Source organism: Pygocentrus nattereri, chromosome 22, assembly GCF_015220715.1.
Source record: "Pygocentrus nattereri isolate fPygNat1 chromosome 22, fPygNat1.pri, whole genome shotgun sequence".
NCBI lineage: Eukaryota > Metazoa > Chordata > Actinopteri > Characiformes > Serrasalmidae > Pygocentrus > Pygocentrus nattereri.
Window position 1 is genome coordinate 2,154,391 of NC_051232.1, and position 18,487 is coordinate 2,172,877.

The following is an 18,487-nucleotide window of genomic DNA, read 5'->3' on the forward strand; positions in this document are numbered from 1 at the left end:
TGAGGGGGTCTATTCAAGCGCCAGGTGAAGAACAGGTGATAACACCTATTGAAAAATCAAAGGTATGAACAGGGGTGGGCCGTATGGCGATACGTGATCATTCTCAAATCAAATTGCCTCGCATTAATATTTTCTCAACATATGAGGGTGCCATCAATACGCTGGATGACTGCTACAGAGCCAGAGATTTATAAGGAGCCTTATACAGGCCAGTGGTCTAACGTTTCACGCCACTGTGAGGGCAAAGCTGACCCTGTTTAAATAAGAATTCCAGCATTTATACAAGATTTCCACATAATTTAATCATCAGAAAGCTTAATCTAACCAACAGAAAGCTTTCACACTAAATTGTTTTGAATATGTTGTCATTGTTTTATAACACTTTTTGAATAAGCCTCTTTTTTTGCCCAATTTTTTCCAATACATTCATAGTGGAGAGATACACGCGGGGTATTGTAGGCAAAGTGGCGCCTAAAGAAGATTCACTACTATTTTCCCTCAACACCGCATATAAAACTCAGACACGATGCTCAATGGGGGTTTTGGATCAGGTCTGGGCAGTTTAATCAGACATTGCTGATGAGTGACAAGTAACCCAATGGCAGAGAACAGAGAACAAAAAGGACTAATTTAGCCTTAAATGGCTTGATAAATATTTTGGAAAACTGGGATTCAAATTCCTTTAAGAAGAGTGCCTGTTAGGTTAGTTCTCTCTGCTATGCAGTGTACTGCTAGCTTTAATAATAATAATAATAATAATAATAATAATAATAATACATTGGATTTATAACGCACTTTTCATTTATAGTAAATCTCAAAGTGCTCACAGTATAAAGCATTAATTAAAAGATAATAATCAAATAATACTAATAAAATATGATACTTTATTGTCCATATGTCCTCCTAAAAAGATATGTCTTTAGTCCCTTTTTAAAAGAATCAGTTGTCTGAGGCTTCCTCAGATGGTCAGGCGTGGCGCTGCAGATCAAAAGGCACGGTCACCCATGGTACTACGTCCTGTTCTGGTTGGAAGAAGACGGTGGAGATGCACAGAGCGACGGGCCCGTAGACGTGTCTGCGGTACTAGCAGTTCATTTCAGTAAGAGGGAGCTTGGTGTGTGAGGAGGAGAACCTCGTATTCAGTCCTCTCAGTCACAGGGAGCCAGTGAAGAGACTGAAGACCAGGTGTAATGTGCTCATTTCTGCGTACCTTCATCAGGACCCTGGCTGCACTGTTTTGGACATACTGTAGTCTCTGAATACTCTTACTAGGGAGCCCCAAGAGAAGAGCATCACAGTAGTCCAGTCTTGAGGACACAAAAGCTTGGACGGGTCTTCTAGCTTTACCTACCGCACGGCTCCTTTCCTACTTCTTATTTTATTTTACTTTATTCTTTTTACTACACAAAGTTTAACTCGAGTGCATGGAACCAAGAATAAATGCTGTCTTGCTCTGGATCTTCAGCTTCACCACTGTGGACTGTGTGCCTCAAAATCCACAGCACAGACTCTGCCAGGCTGAGAATCGGGGCTAAAACAGGGGTAAAAGTTGTGGGAGCTTAACACATCAGCAAGTAACTAATGACACAACCATGCAGTTTATCAGGCGAGAAGCATCCATTGTTTATTAACTACATCGGCCTTGAAGCTGGAAGCAAACCTCAGACATCAAACGTGTCTCGGCAAATTACATTTTATTCAAACTCTTCTCACACACTGCTGTACTGACATAAGAAAACAGACAAGGACATGCAAGGCTTACTGCATATGGGCATATCTCTCATCACAGCTGAGCAGATACGGAGCTAAACCGCAGCTCTTTATCTATAAAGACAGACATTCGCTTTATTTACAGCACGACTTGCTTAAAGTCAGAGGCCATAACAGAACAACCTGCAAACAAACATCAACAAATGACACATGCTGATTCAACCATTAAGCCGCATCAGAACAGCACGACTGCAACGGGCGCCACACCTTCTCCAAGGTGCCTTTCAGCATGAGCTGCAGCTTCTGCCAGGAATTTATGAAACAACCCTAAAGGCCATTCCATCTAGCTCAGAGTGCGGGAAACATACATGCTGCAAGTTGCAGCCGCCGCATTTTTGGCGTGCTGCGATCGCTGACTGATAACAGCTGTTTCTGTCCCAAAACCAGCCGTACTTGCTGAAAACAAACTCGCTCAAACCAATACTAGGCCTAGTTTAGGACTAAAACCAAGATCAGAAGCTAAAAATGGAGAGATGGAGATCCTCCAGCAGGTTTTGCGCTGGGGTTATGAGGCTAATGAAGCTGTAACAAGTAGTGGAAGTACATATCCCACCAACTAGGACCGCACAAACTGCAGACGAAGCTCAGCTACTCAAGCACTTGGCTTGATCGCTCAAGGTGCAGAACGCTGAAATCACTATTGGGGTACTTGCTATGCTTCAGTATTGGAAGACAGAGAAAACATGCAGGCTTACAATACAATGTAGGTGATTTAATCTTCTAACAGGTCTAGAATATCTAGAAATATTATACCAATGCCTTATAGTGAGCCGATAATGCAGACAAGGCCCCCTTTTCAACCTGGCAAACTAACGTGTTGGCACAGAGACCACATGTAGAAGATGAGCTTCCTGCAGCAGCCTCCATTAGTAACCCCACATGAGCACACGTTCATTTCCCACGGCTATTACTGAACGTTCAGACGTTTTTAAATGGATTTCTCAATGTGCTCTTAAATGTTTTAGCCCCCTAACACCAGGTAGGAATTACACTCCAGCACTTGGTGTGATCTTATTCACAATAGCCAATCATAAGTTACCTTAAATCAGAATAACGTTATCTAACATTAGATAATGTTAACGTTGACCAAGACCCCTCCTGTTACCCGTAGGGCACCTGCACCCTCCATACAAATTTAGCTGATAGTGAACAATATGAGGCTGAAGTTTTCTTCATATTTCACAGCTTCTGGCTCAATTTTTAAATTGCCTGCTGTACCATTTAAGGTGGAACTGGAAAATTTGAGGAAGAAGCTGGAAAATTAGAAGCTGACCAACAGAACAAAAACATCAATGCGGCCTTGTTTGAACCCGTTTATGGTCAGATTTCTGCCCAGGCAATCAAAGATTTTGCATTTCGAATATAAAAGAGTCAACACGGTGGTGAAGTTAGCGCCCAGCTCCAACTTTCCCGTTCCACCTTAAATGGTGCAGCAGTTACGTTCTGCCTGTGCCTGCCCTTCCAGGTGGTTGGATCCATAAAACTCTTGGCTGAAATACCTCATTTCACAAGTTTAAATAACTGTGCAGGGCCTCTCAACAGTATACAACAGTAGCGTTTAAAAGTCTGAATTTTGCCAATTCACATGGATAACAATGTAAACATCAGCCACCAAATATGTCTTTGCCAAACTCCCTGTTTAAGAATGCCTGAAGTCACCAAAGCAGGCTTTCAGTTAAGATAAGCCATCAGTCGGTAGAGAGGAGTCAACATCTACATTACTCCTGTTTTTAATGGAAAAGTAATCAGTTTCTTGACCCTCCCGCTTTCCTATCGTTCAAGCACTATTATAATTGGTCTCACTGCTATATCAATGCAGTGAAGTAAGCGTTTCATTACAGGCATGGTCATATCTAGACTCCTCATCCAGAAAGAGCTGATTAGCCACAGCTGTGCTGATGAAAAAGCCTCCTGCATCCATGAACTTTACAGTTATGCCAGCTGGAATCCTCCACTTCTTCAGCGTTCATCAGTTGGTGAGAGCATCCGCGATACACACAGAAAAGCTTAGTGACAATTCAGTATGATACCAACGTGTCATCGTCATATCGCCCACCCCTCAGCCTCATACTCACATTAAAACACTCACCTTATTCAGCCAACTGAACACTGACGGCATGGCCGGTCCTGATCCGGTCCGTCTTGCACACTTTCTCGCTACATGTTTTCTGTACGTCCCCTTTTTCTCAACACTTCCACGTTTAATCCACAAGGCTTTCTACCAAGCAGGCACCAAAACGTGAACTTTTCCTTTTTCCTTCCTCTCTCTCTCTTCCGCCTCTCAAAGTCTTGTAGGAACTAGTCCTGTCTGTCCCTCCTCCTCCTCCTCCTCCTCCTCCTCCTGAGCCGAGTCTGAACACGTGCTACGAGTCCAAAAACATCTCACAGTGTAACCTGCTGGTGATGTCACCAGGAGTGCAGTGCCATCTCCGTTCTCAGGCTTTTGGTCTTTCGTTCTGCTCCACCTGTTTGGTTCCGAGTGCCTCCAGCAGTCCACTAGAACGTGACTAAAATCACTAATAAGCTCAACTAAGACAGCATTTTTCATCCGTTCGTCAAGCCAGCGATCTGCTCCTACGCCGCCTTTTCTCTCTGAGAGACGAGGGGGGAATCGAAGCATTAAAGTCGGACAAACACACGGCTGTTCTGGCACAAACCCCCCCGGTCGTTTACTCACGCGCACACTCACTCGCACTCGGAGGAAGTCAGAAAGACCGGCAGGACAGTGACTAATCTGAAAAGAAGGACGACCCGAGTCTCTGAGGGCCTGGCAGCAAGAGGACGGACTGCTCAGTCCATTACCGTGAGCAGAATCCTCCATTATAGAGACTACATCTCTGGTCCTGGGAGCAGAGAGTAAAATATCCAAAATGTAAGCGCTAAAGTGCTTTAACGATCAAAAAACCAAGACGGAAATATGATGAAAGACCTTTCAGACAGGAGCTGAACTCACTAGTCTACTGTGTGAATGAGTAGTGCACCAATCATACATTTTTATATCCAACACCAATTTATTTATTTTTGCACTTATTTAGGCCAATTTTTATTAGCCTCCTTTTTAAGCCAACACACTTCTGTTAATGTGATTTTTATGGTTACGTGTGGGTGTAAACATACCTTCAAGGGCCTTTACACCCCAAGCAAACCGATCTGTGGGATTTATTCCTACGACAATAAATGAATCAGAGCACTACTGATGCATATATAACCGATGTTTTAAACACCACACATGATTTCTGGGAGGGCACAAACGTGACCACTTTATTTACATTATGTCCAATTTTTGTGAACTTTCGCTGGCCATGTGACCTCAGTGACCTTTCGCACTGGCATGGCAACAACCAAGAAGATCGGTTATGTCCCAACAACCTTTTGACAAACGTCAAAAGGATTATTATGCTCTGCTTTCGTGACACATGGTTTTAGCTCAAACAGCACTGAAACTGGGCAACTCTGATACATGTGGAAGCACTGCTGAATGCAACGGTGCTGTCAAGGTGGGGCCACAGGGTCAATCACAGCCCCCCCAACAAACCCCACCACCAAACTTTCACTTCCACCTTTATCTTTAAGGGGAGAGCAGTGTCAGCGGAACAGGTGCACAACCTCTCCGAGCGTCACACTCCCAGTTCACTCCCCAGATCAAATGTTCACATCACGAGTGCGTCTCGTCTGTCCGGCTTTGCTCTGCCTTTAACGGGAGAGCTGCACGTCTGTCCAACTGCCCAACCTATCAACACCGATGGATATATCACCCTAGAACTGACAGCTCTCATCTGGAGGGAATGTTCTTCTGATCCCCGTCTACAGCTGGGAGACAGGACCCTAAGAAGGTAATGAATAATATGTACACAATGTTTTTATTCACTTTTACTGTTAAAATACTGCGTTATTATGGGACCACTGTGTGACTTACTGAGTAAAATACGCAGCATGTTTCTATACAGCTGTACAAGTGTCCTAGTCGTTGGCCGAAATATGAAAATGCTCCAGGAACAACAGAAAACACCTTATTTTTAAATACATAGAGTTCATAGATGTGGCTTAGGACATTGCTTGCATTCTGAATTTTCTCCAGCAGGCAGCGGTATTCGTATACAAGTAGCCAAGATCTGCACCAGAAGAACCGCATGAACGCACGCGTGTGGTTATCTACAGTCATGGCCAAAAGTTTTGAGAATGATACAAATATTAATTTTTACAAAGTCTACTGCTTCAGTTTTTATAATGGCAATTTGCATTTACTCCAGAATGTTCTAAAGAGTGATCAGCTTAACAGCAATTAATTGCAAAGTCAATATTTGCCTAGAAAATGAACTTTATCCCCCAAAACACATTTCAACTTCACTGCAGCCCTGCATTAAGAGGACCAGCTAACATCGTTTCAGTGATTGCTCCATTAACACAGGTGTGGGTGTTGATGAGGACAGGGCTGGAGGTCAATCTGTCATGATTAAGTAAGAATGACACCACTGGACACTTTAAAAGGAGGCTGGTGCTTGGCATCATTGTTTCTCTTCTGTTGACCATGGTTATCTCTAAAGAAACACGTGCAGTCATCATTGCACTGCACAAAAATGGCCTAACAGGGAAGAGTATCGCAGCTAGAAAGATTGCACCTCAGTCAACAATCTATCGCATCATCAAGAACTTCAAGGAGAGGAGGTTCCATTGTTGCCAAAAAGGCTCCAGGGCGCCCAAGAAAGACCAGCAAGCGCCAGGACCGTCTCTTAAAAGTGTTTCAGCTACAGGATCGGGCTACCAGCAGTGCAGAGCTTGCTCAGGAATGGCAGCAGGCAGGTGTGAGTGCATCTGCACGCACTGTGAGGCGGAGACTCTTGGAGCAAGGCCTGGTCTCAAGGAGGGCAGCAAAGAAGCCACTTCTCTCCAGAAAAAACATCAGGGACAGACTGATATTCTGCAAAAGGTACAGGGAGTGGACTGCTGAGGACTGGAGTGGAGTCCTTTTCTCTGATGAATCCCATTTCCGATTGGGACATCTGGAAAACAGCTTGTTCGGAGAAGACGAGGTGAGCGCTACCACCAGTCTTGTCTCGTGCCAACTGTAAAGCATCCTGAAACCATTCATGTGTGGGGTTGCTTCTCAGCCAAGGGAATCGGCTCTCGCAGTCTTGCCTACAAACACAGCCATGAATAAAGAATGGTACCAGAATGTCCTCCAAGAGCAACTTCTCCCAACTGTCCAAGAGCAGTTTGGTGATCAACAATGCCTTTTCCAGCATGATGGAGCACCTGGCCATAAAGCAAAGGTGATAACTAAATGGCTCAGGGAACAAAACATAGAGATTTTGGGTCCATGGCCTGGAAACTCCCCAGATCTTAGTCCCATTGAGAACTTGTGGTCAATCATCAAGAGACGGGTGGACAAACAAAAACCTACAAATTCTGACACAATGCAAGCATTGATTGTGCAAGAATGGACTGCTATCAGTCAGGATTTGGTCCAGAAGTTGATTGAGGTCATGCCAGGGAGAATTGCAGAGGTCCTGAATAAGAAGGGTCACCACTGCAAATATTGACTTGCTGCATTAACTCATTCTAACGGTCAATAAAAGCTTTTGTTACTCATAATATGATTGCAATTATATTTCCGTATGTGATAAAAACATCTGACAAACACACATAAAAACCAGAGGGCAGCAGATCATGTGAAAATATAATATGTGTGTCATTCTCAAAACTTTTGGCCATGACTGTATATCATAATGACAGGTGAAGTAATTTTCAAAAGTGGAATGACTCAATATTATAGTACATATACAATATTATATTATTATACTATAGTATTCTATTAAACGTGTGGTTTTATCAGGGCTGGAACAGAACAACACTGGTCTACTAACCAACAGCCACTAATAACCCTGACTGAATCCTCACTGGGAGAAAAGACCAAAGTGCTGACTAATGGAAAGTAAAGAGGATGGTTCATTAATTCAGCTCACAAATTAGAATACGACATTTGCATATTTGCTCTCTCCTCCAGTTCAAAGTGAATGGAGCAGCATATGCAGCAGATACTTTCATGTGGGAATCAAGACTGTATAAGCCAGTTGTGAGGGAGGAAGGGAGGAAGGGAGGAAGGGAGGAAGGGAGGGAGAGAGCGATATGGGATGAGCTGCGCTGCTGCATGTTTACAGTATGGGTGGGGCTCAGTTCAAATGTCCAGCTAAGAGGCCGAGGCGGGAAATCTCAGCTTCACTAAAGCCAAGAAAACACACACAACTCCATTTCGGCTTGTTTTACAGAGTCTGGAGTCAGACCCAAATACCTGTCTACACTGGAGACGGGGGACCAAATCCTGCGAGTACAGGAAGAACGGCAGGAGGAGGGAGAGGGATAACATGACGTGATATTATTGGTTAACATCATTTCTCCCAGCATGTGGTCTAAACATTAGGTTACACATCACTTTGCGTCGATAAATAAGGGAAGAACTTTCATTTTAATGGATCTTGCTTAACATTAACAAATACATGAACAGATGTAAAAAAAAGGTCCATTTGGATTTTAAAGTTTATTCATATTAATTGCTAAAATCATATGAAGGCATTAGTTGTGTGGTGGCCACATGACACTAGTGTTTCCAGTAAACATGTGAGCTGTGATGGAGCAGCAGAGACAGCGATTCTGGCTAGACAGTTTTGTTTCTGTGCATCAATACACACTAGTGAGCACACACACTAGGGGGCAGTGAGCACACTTGCCCGGAGCGGTGGGCAGCCCTATTCACGGCGCCCGGGGAGCAATTGGGGGTTAGGTGTCTTGCTCAAGGACACCTCATGTCGGTGCTGGGGATCGAACCGGCAACCTTCCGGTCACAGGGCCAGTTCCCTAACCTCCAGCCCACCGACTGCCCCAGTATGCTTGCAAGAAGGGTAAGCAAACTCAGCGTGGGCACTCGGGTATGGTTTGGCTGACTCAGCGACAGGCCTGGAGTCAGAGGGTCACTTAGTGGGACAGTGCCCTGCCACGCTGTCTTCAGCAGTGAATGATCACCAAACTGTAAATGTTAAGCACTGCCCGTTGGTACAAAGGTCTTTACAATCATTTGCACCTATCTGCAACAAAACTGACGGTGACGGTGATCCCAAACTTCTGACCAGTACTGTGCTCAATCTGGGTTGAAGGTACATCAATATTTATATTCATAAATATCAGGAAAAGTGTATCCATCATATCTAACAGTAATAAATTACCAGAAAACAGCCGGGCCTGTGCGTATGATAGAGAAAGGATCCTGGGAAACTGCCCATGCATCTTAAAGGCAGACCCAAGGGACTGATGTCAAGTCCAGGGATCAAAGGTCACAGTGGAAGTCAGAGAGAGAAAACAACACTGAAATCATTCGGTTTTCAAAGTCCTGAACTTTCACAACACCCACAAAAAAAAGGAACGTAAGGCCCCACATACCAACACACACTCGCAGGTTCTAACTGGACAGCAAGGTTTTATGATGCTGTTTTTGCTAGAGCATGAAAAGAACACAGAGCACTGGTCACATGAGGTGCCACACAGAGCATGTGACTCTCCCACTCACAGCAGGGCCCACCGATGTACTGCTTGCCCTAAGAAAGCCAGTGCTAAAGGGGAATTCCACCAATTTTTCTAAATTTCTGCTGAATTCAGTGGTTCAGAGGTAAATAAAGTCAGTGGAGGTGAGAGAAATCAGGGTCACAATGTCTTCAACAGAAATACAGGCATTTTATTTATTAAGGCTGCATCAACACTAACGGTGGCGTTGGGTATCAGTCTGATTAGTGCGCATTTACACCACCTGATGACGTGTGACGCAAGCCTCGTGTCCACTGCTGCACTAATGAACAACTGACTGAAGCTGACAGTGAACGTGTGACTGCTCACACAGCAAAATGTTGCTGATGCCATGGCAGTCGGACACAAAGTTGTTGGTCACTTTAAACCTTGCCTGGCATATACCCACCAGTCAGACGGCCAACGTGTGATTTTAGCCCATTTTAAATACACAAACACAATCAAAACCACTTACCCAATACAGCTGGACACACACAGGCTGATAGATGGAGCCATAAAAGGTCCAAATGTGCCACTAAAGTCTTAAATGAATAGAAATGGGAGGCATAAAATGTTAATAAGTTGATTTTTTTGTCTGTCTGTCTTAAAAATAGGCTCATCCTACTCATGTACTCCACCGCCGTGTTTCAGCTCCAGTGCACAGCTGCTGTTTCTGTGTTTCTGCTCAATACTCGGGTGCAAGGTGTGTGTGTGTGTGTGTGTGTGTGTGTGTTTTAATGAAACAGCTTTATTGGAAATTGTTCATAGACAGAGCTTCTGCAGAGGCTGCATTTCATGTAGCATGTCAATCACACCAAGTGTTTTCATACAGTGCAAGCGTGTAAATCATAGGCTTGGACTGCATGTGATGGTCTGTCCATTCACACGACATTCAGCTAAAGCTCAACCAGCCAAGAAGACTCCAACGGGAGAAGTGAGCTCCTCAGAAGATTTAGCCTTGGATATGATTCCTCCGGTCACTGTCCTACAGAGATTGTTATTGAAAGAGACGGATGAGGATCAAAACTATGAAACGTACATTACTTACAGAAATACAGAACGTGCAACAAAACCCACTCTCTCTCTCACTGCACTCACTTCTGGATCCAAGGCATCTAATGTCAGCATAGTTAGCTAATGTACAACTTTTAAAGTCAGCTGGATTTTAGTGATTTAACTATTAAGGTACATTGTATATATATATATATATATATATATATTCATGTAATAGTTTTCTGTTAAGGAGCTTTTAGAGGCAATAACGCGTTTATTTACTTCGACTGTGTTTATCTCAACCACTGAATTACACCAACAACTTCAGGGCTGGAACAATTCAATATCGAAAGCAGTGAAAATCAATTTTGAATAAGACAGAATTTTTGAATACTCAGGAGTATTTAAACAATTTGGTCGGTACCATAAAGGTACATTTAGTCACCCAGGATTAGTTTAGACTTTGAGGCAACTGAGAACTAAAAATCAAACTGACCAAGGAAAATCGTGGAGCACTTGATTTATAACAACATAAAATTACATCTGCCTTTATTTCTTGTCGGACCAGAACTGGTCGCGACTTTCAGTAGCTGGGCTCTAACACACACACACACACACACACACACACACACACACACACACACACACACACACATGCCCTCCAGTCTCAGTAATGTGTACCAACTTACCGGTGAGATCTGACCCAATTAAGCAGAACAAACTGAGGCTTAACAAACCAGCTTTCTCTGTCTCGCACAAGCACACTCCTTATCTACAACCCAGTGAACGCAAGAAGGCCTTGTCAGCAAACCATGTGGGCATGAGGCAGCACTGGTGATTCAGAGCGGCCTGAGCACAAGCAAAGCACACAAAGAGCACGAGAGAAAAAGAGACGTTCTGTGTGGAGTTTAGCTGGAAATTCGGTTGTCAGGGCTTGTATAAACCATCACAACTAACAAACCATTTCTCTGCGCTCCGTCGCAGTCTTTCTTAAACACACATGCAGACTGTGGGCAACATATCACTTGAGTAGCGCCCTCCCTCTTCCTCTCCCACTCCCACTCCCACTCCCACTCCCGCAAACTCGCTTTCCATACTGCTCTGTGTACAAAGACCAGGCCTGGCTCTCTGGGAATAACAGACAAGTGAACGGCACACCTTCCACTGCACACAAGCACCTTTTTCTCAACATGTCATTTGTTTAAAGGGGAGTTCCATAGATTGTTCACAGTTAACGCATAAAGCAATCAGTGAGGTGTAAAGAATAGCTTGAGGTTAGGGTTATTTTTGTGTACCTGTCACAAAAACAACGTCTTGGGCATCAGTAAATTCACTTCATGTAACATCTTTGCCCGACTGCTTCAGATGTCTGGTTCCCATCACCGCCACTGCGAAGGATTCGGGCCACGATTCCCATCAAAGCATTCTGAACATCCTTGTTTTCACCTCAGTTATTTAAGCCTCATCTTAAACTACGGGAAATCAATGTTTCAGGCATCAGGCAAGGTATTCTTAACTGTTTCTTGTGATAACTTTCGGTAATTTTCTTGTTTTAGAGGCATTAAAAAAATCAACCCAATTCAATGGCTGAGATGTAAACAGAGCCATTCATACTGGCTTTCCTGAGAAACTTGCAGAGTCAGATCTGTTCACAGTGGTGGTGAAAGGAACCAGATGTCTGCCGAGCTGAATGACCCTGAAAGCTCCCTCACACAACGCGGTCACATGAAATGGTCACATATGATTCCTAATGTCCCACATGTTGTGTTATAATAGTTTTGTGGTTAAGTTTCAGCTTAAACTGTATTTTAATCCAATTATTTTAGTTCATTCGTGGCAGAGAGTTACATAAAAGGCGTCTTGAGATGGACTGACTTATTCAGAAATTTTGAAAAATTGGTGGAATTCCCCTCTGAATGTTTCAGACGTCTGGTTCCTATCACCACCACTGTAAGGCTCTCTGGAGGAAGGGATTTCGCATCAAACCACCCCGAACGACTTGGTGTCCATCTCAACGACTTGATTACACAGAGAGAAAAAGAAAGAAAGCTAGAAATCCCCTTTAATGATCCATAATCCCAGGGCAGTTCATGTCCATCAGCCTGTCATCACTCAGAAACGTCGGGGAAATTCAGAGCCTCGCAGTGACGGGCGGAATTAACCCTTTACATTCATTAACCCCTAAAATGTAAACAGTGTCCGGGGGGGCTTCGCTAGCAGGGCGGCCAGCTACCCCAGCGGTAACTGTGGGAACACGCAGCAAACTCGCTAAAGAAAGAAGAGAAAAACAGCAGAAATGCGCTAAACTGGGGTTGACAGTGTTGGGAGACCAGCTAATGACGTTAACCTGAACCGGTCAGCGCAGGTTGGCGAACGTTGACGTTATAACGTTAATACAAGGCGAATAGAGCCCCCCAGGACCCTGCCTCCACAAAGCCACGCACAGGGCGCCGAAATGAAACCCAGGTAAAGTCCAGCTACGGTCAGACACTCACCTGGACACGGGGATGACCAGCTCAGCTCTGAGACCGCACACCACTGAAGTCAACAGACTAACCAGTTAGGTTAGCATGCTAGGGTGGCTAATCCAGACTGCCTGCCGCTTAAACTTAGTCTGACATCAAAACCAAGCAGCTGCACAACTTCCCCAAAAACAGGGAACCCTTTAAAAAGTTTGCCGCTTTTGGCGGAGATACTTACAGCTGGTTTTTCCGTTTTGACATCTCTCCTGAGCAAGTTCTGAAACCGCGCTTTCATCGCCTCAGCCATTCACTCAAAAAATGCTGGATAAGTCCGCCTCTCCAACGGCATTCAGGCGAGTCTTCCTCTCCCCAGTGATGGGAATCCGGACTCGACTCCCTGACTCGACTCCCCGCTCCAGCTGACGTTCGTCTCTGCGAATCGCTTGCAAACGAGTCGTTCGCACTAAACTGAATTGAATCACCCTCGTTCTTCTTGCGAACAGACCCCATTCCTCACTTCCGACCGCACATGGCACATGAGAAGACGTTTGAAAGTCTCACGGTGTAATACGTTTGTTTTTAACTCGACAAAGTATTTCCTTGAGACACTATTCATGTTTTCGATTCGATTTCTAAGGAGTCGGACACACTGAATCGGTTTCTCGCTGATAGCCCCTTCACGTATTTCTGACCACATGGGGACGGAAAATCCCCACACACTGTAAAGATATTAGCTTTAAGTAGAAAGAGCAGCATATGGTCTCTTCCATGGGCCTTGGGAAAACACAGCACAGATTCGCCTCAGAGATTGGATTCTTTCGAATCGCCCGGAGTCAAATGGAATCGAATCAACAGGTTTTCCTCTGTTGGAGTGAAAGCCACCCCCTCCCTCATTTCTGACCACCTAGGTGGGCTGGAAAAAAATCACTTTACACTGTAATCCCCAAACAGTATTTTCTGATCAAAGTAGGCCAAGAGCGCATTGAATGGACTGCCTCTTCTCAGTTTTAGAAAACTTGGTATAATTGGAAATAAAACTGACAAAATTATACAGTAACAGCATTAATGAATCATGAAAACAAGAACATTTTCAGTGGCTTTACTAGTCAACTATGCATAAAATATTGCAAGCATTGCTACATACCTCTAAGTAGATGATAATGATGATGATAATACTACTACTACTACTACTACGACTAATAATAATAATAATAATAATAATGATGATGATGATGATGATATTATTATTAGTAGTAGTATTATTAATAATAATGATGGTGATGATGATGATGATATTTCAATAAATCCGCGAGATTTAGATCGTTTTTTTGTTAGGTGCTTCATTCTAGAGACACTAGCAGAGTCAGAACTATTCACAGTGGTGGTGATGGGAACCAGACGTCTGAACAGTTTAATGCCTCTAAAACCTCACAGAAATGTATTATATGAAATGGTTCCGAACACATTTTAAGATATTGTTTTTTTCCCCGATAGTTTTGATATAAGATTTTGACCCTAAACATATGTTTTCATGGCAGAGGGTTACATGTATGGCATTGTAAGGCAAATTGTTGGCCAAACAAAATGCTTTTTTTATCATTTATCATTATCATTTTATCTTTATCATAAATAAAATGGCTATTGTTTATGTTGTAGTTATGCTGACCTCTGGTTCCTATCACCAGCACAGCAAAGAAATCTGAGTCTCACATGAGTTTCACATGAAACCACACTGGATGACTGTTTACATCTCAATGACTAAATTATGCTAAATTATGTTAAACAATCAGTGGAATTCCCTTTTATTAGGGATTTTTTTAGTCATTTTTCTAGTGTTTGAAAGAAAGTTTGCTAAACAGCCCAACCTAGTGGCTGAGAAATTCATATTCAGTGAAAACAGCCACCTTAAATCAGGACTTATGAGTAAAAGAACACAAAGATCTGCTCTGCGCTGGACTGAGAACCAGAAGCCATGATGTATTCTGTATCTATGCTTACGAAGAAAGTTACATTACAGCTTATTATTGTTTCAAGCTGTGACTCACACGCAGTAATAAAGCAGCTATTGTTGATTACTGTGCTTGTGCTGGAAACTATGTTACAGTAATATCAATAATATAGTCACATAATATCAGGGGTTTCTTGTTTCCAACAAGACACAATTAAAAGCAAATAAACCGTATAACTGTTTGATTTTAAGTGTTACGTATGGACCCGAAGCCTTTCAAACAATAAATAATCTTAACCCTTAATAAAGCCCCAGGCTTATAACACACTAAGGCTGATGGTTCAGTGAGTACAGGGACTTCAGTGCAAACTGGTTGAGATATTCTTAGGTTAGAGAAGTGTGTAATAAACTTTGGGCCTGTCAATGGGCCCTGGCCATTTAAGGGGTTCATTGAATGAAAAAAGCCAGCGCTACTGTGACTCCAAGCAAACAATTCTTGCAATACTTCACTGTTTTCCATCATAATCTCCATCTGCCGCAACTTTATTGTACGGTTGAATACCACAGGCCATGTCTGTGCGTTTCCCCGTGCTTAGAAAACAACAGGAAACCCAGTTGGAGCTCCAGCCTATTCACTTCTAATATAAGTCTGTTCTGAGTCAGTGGGTTTTTTGTTCTTTTCTAAGTTCAGGGAAACATGTCAAACTTATGGTATATCGTGCATATCACTGCCATCGGAACAAAACCTTTTAGTTTTTCACATAGTTTCACAAGAAATAGATACGTTTCATAAGACAAAGCCCGTTGTCCTTTACATTGTGTGTAAATTTCATGATGAATGGAGCAAAAGAAACGGCCCAAAATGACTTGGACAAAAATTCTGGTTCCATTGACTTGCGTTAAAAGTAAAGTAGGTTTTTTCCTTCTCCTGTAAAGTTACCGTATGCTAAAGGAAACCACAATTGTTCCAGTCCCCAAGAAATCGTCTGTCACCTGCCTGAATGACTACCACCCTGTTGCGCTGACATCTATAGTTATGAAGTGCTGGTCAAAGCTCACATCTGCTCAACACTTCCAGCCACCATGGACCCTCACCAATTTGCTTACCACTCCAACACATCCACAGATGCCATTGCACTAACGATACACACTGCTCTCACACACCTGGACAGAAAGAACACATAGGTACGAATGTTGTTCATAGATTACAGCTCAGCATTCAACACAATCATCCCTGGATCATACTGGACTTCCTGATGAGCAGACCCCAGGTGGTGAAAGTTGGGAACAGCTTCTCCTCCACACTGACTCTGAGCAGAGGGGCTCCCCAGGGATGTGTGCTCAGCCCCTTCCTGTACTCCCTGTATACACATGAATGTGTTGCCAAACAAACTTCTAACATCATCTTCAAGTTCGCCGATGACACCACCATCCTAGGCCTCATCACTGATGGAGATGAAACAGCCTACAGAGACGAGGTCAGCGCTCTGTCAGAGTGGTGCCATGACTGCAATCTCTGTCTCAACATCAGCAGAACAAAGGAGATGATCGTGGACTACAGGAAGCTGCAGAGGGGTGGTCACTCTCGCCTATTCATCAATGGAGCCGAAGTGGAGAGAGTCAGCAGTGTGAAGTTCCTCGGCGTACACCCCACTGATGACCTCAGCTGGTCACTCCACACCAACACTATTGTGTGATCTGCCTGTCAGCGTCTCTTCTTCCTGCATAGGCTCAGAAAGTTTGGTCTGCCTCCTCAGATCCTCACCAACTTCTACAGGTGCACCTTAGAGAGCTTCCTCACAGGCTGCATCACTGTCGGGTACAGCAGCTGCACCGCCTGTGACCTCAAGGCCCTTAAAGGAGCAGTGAGGATGGCAGAAGCCATCATAGGCAACAAACTACCAGCCTTACAGGACATCGACCAGTCTTGCTGCCTCAGGAAGATCAAAAAGATCCAGTCGGACAGAAGCCACCCAGCACACAGCCTGCTCACCATCCTGCCGTCACTGCCATCCTGTGACTCCTTCCCCTGCTACCACTTCACTCAGTCACTTTATCAGCATCATTATTATATCATATCATCTCTGCTATGGACAATAACACCTTAACACTAAGCCACTTTAAAGAAGAACAACAGTCACTCAAGTCACTTTAAAATGAATACTGTCTCTATATTTAGTGTATATTTAATATATTATATGTGTATTAATATATATATATATATCACTTATTTTCTGTAAAGTGATTAGCTGAGCCTCACCACAAGCGTTTCAATGCATAAATGTCCTGACATGTTGTGCAAATGACAAATAAACTTGAAACTTGAAGATCTATTCTACAGAAGCCCGTAGTAAGTAGCAATTCCCTTTGTCACCACTAGAGGTGGATTTATCTTTAGATCACTAGGCAAAGAGTTTGGTCGCAGCGCCAGAAACACCTGGTAAAATCCATATCCACTATTCACCGTACTTCTGTATTTTGCTGTCACTGCAGTTAGAACAGCTGCCATTGTGGTTTGAAGCTCAAGCCCACAACATAAATAACACCCTGAACCAGCTTTCAGACCCAAACACCATTTCTGTGTTTTCCTGTCTGAGACCCTCAGTTTGGAACATTTGATAAGTTCGGAAATGGAATAAACGGGGATTTTTCTCCTTATTACAAAACCCGTTTGCCCAAAATCAGGCTAGTTTTGCACTGGAGCTACAAGGCTAACATAAAGCAATTAGCATGGCTGTTAGCAAGACTGAAAAAGCACAAGTACATGCAAAATCAGGCGTGAACGACTGTATCTTACTCTTCTTGTAGAGTTATTAATTTCAGTTAGAGGTTTCTGTCACTGTGTAACACACTGTTATCTATAAACATGCACAAAAGAACATTGCTAAAACATGAACATGGCTAAAAGCAGTAGCGGCTATCATGAAGCCTGAATTTTGTCTGAATGTCGTCTGCTTTCATAAGTAAAACTATGCTATACAGTGTCGGAAGACAGATAAGCAACTCCGTATGAAATTACTTAACTTGGCAAAGTTTGAGGCCAGTGTTTGAGGATTTACGCAGCAGTTAGCTCAGTGCTAATTGCTGTTTATAAGCTTCAGGTAATTGTTAGCTTTATAAGCCTTGTAGCTCAAGAGAAAAAGGAAAAGAAGTTCAGAAGTTGTGTCTGAAGATTTTGGGTGATTGACTATATTTGGGTTAAGGGCAAAACTGAGCAAATCTCTTTTTTTGACAAACTATTTTTAAGCGTGTCACGTCAGAAACTATGCACTAAAGCAGGGGCGCCGAAAGTGTGGCCTGAGGGCCAAAGCTGGCACGTGAGGACGCTTTGATTTAGCCCACTGGACAGTGATCCTACTCTCTTTATATGTATTGTAATTGAGACTTTCCTCTTAAATTGTAGTTTTGATGTGTTTTTATAACATATTCTAGTGTAATGTCAATATATATATATATATATATATATATATATATATATATATATATATATATATATATATATATATATATTAACATTACCACAGAGATAAAAGTCGATGTGTGTGTGTGTGTGTGTGTGTGTGTATGTGTGTGTATGTGTACAATTCACTGAATGCTAAAAGTGGAAAAAAATCAGATGACGACAGGTGAGTCATCAGGTGGCTACAGGCCTAAATTAGCGACGTATAGCATTACATCAACAATTCCCACAAATCAAGCACTACTTATCTCTGAGCTCATAGGCATTAAGAGGTATTTAAGCTGGAGCCTCATGCAAAGCCAG

The 18,487-nt window shown here is 43.1% G+C and overlaps 1 protein-coding gene across 6 annotated transcripts in view; it reads right to left on the minus strand.

Annotated features, from left to right (window-relative positions):
• Window positions 1-18,487, minus strand: part of tbc1d1 (TBC1 (tre-2/USP6, BUB2, cdc16) domain family, member 1) — a 108,048-nt gene that overhangs the window by 67,411 nt on the left and 22,150 nt on the right. The window contains exon 1 of one of the 6 annotated variants that reach the window (XM_017686212.2): window positions 13,015-13,166. The exons of 3 other annotated variants lie outside the window; for them this stretch is intronic. In XM_017686212.2, coding sequence (XP_017541701.1) covers window positions 13,015-13,083 — 69 coding nt within the window. In that variant the 5' untranslated portion in view covers window positions 13,084-13,166. Of the gene's footprint in view, window positions 1-3,859; window positions 4,019-12,809; window positions 12,882-13,014; window positions 13,167-18,487 lie in introns of those variants that run through there. 2 more of the 6 variants (XM_037532881.1, XM_017686213.2) reach the window with 2 other exon arrangements.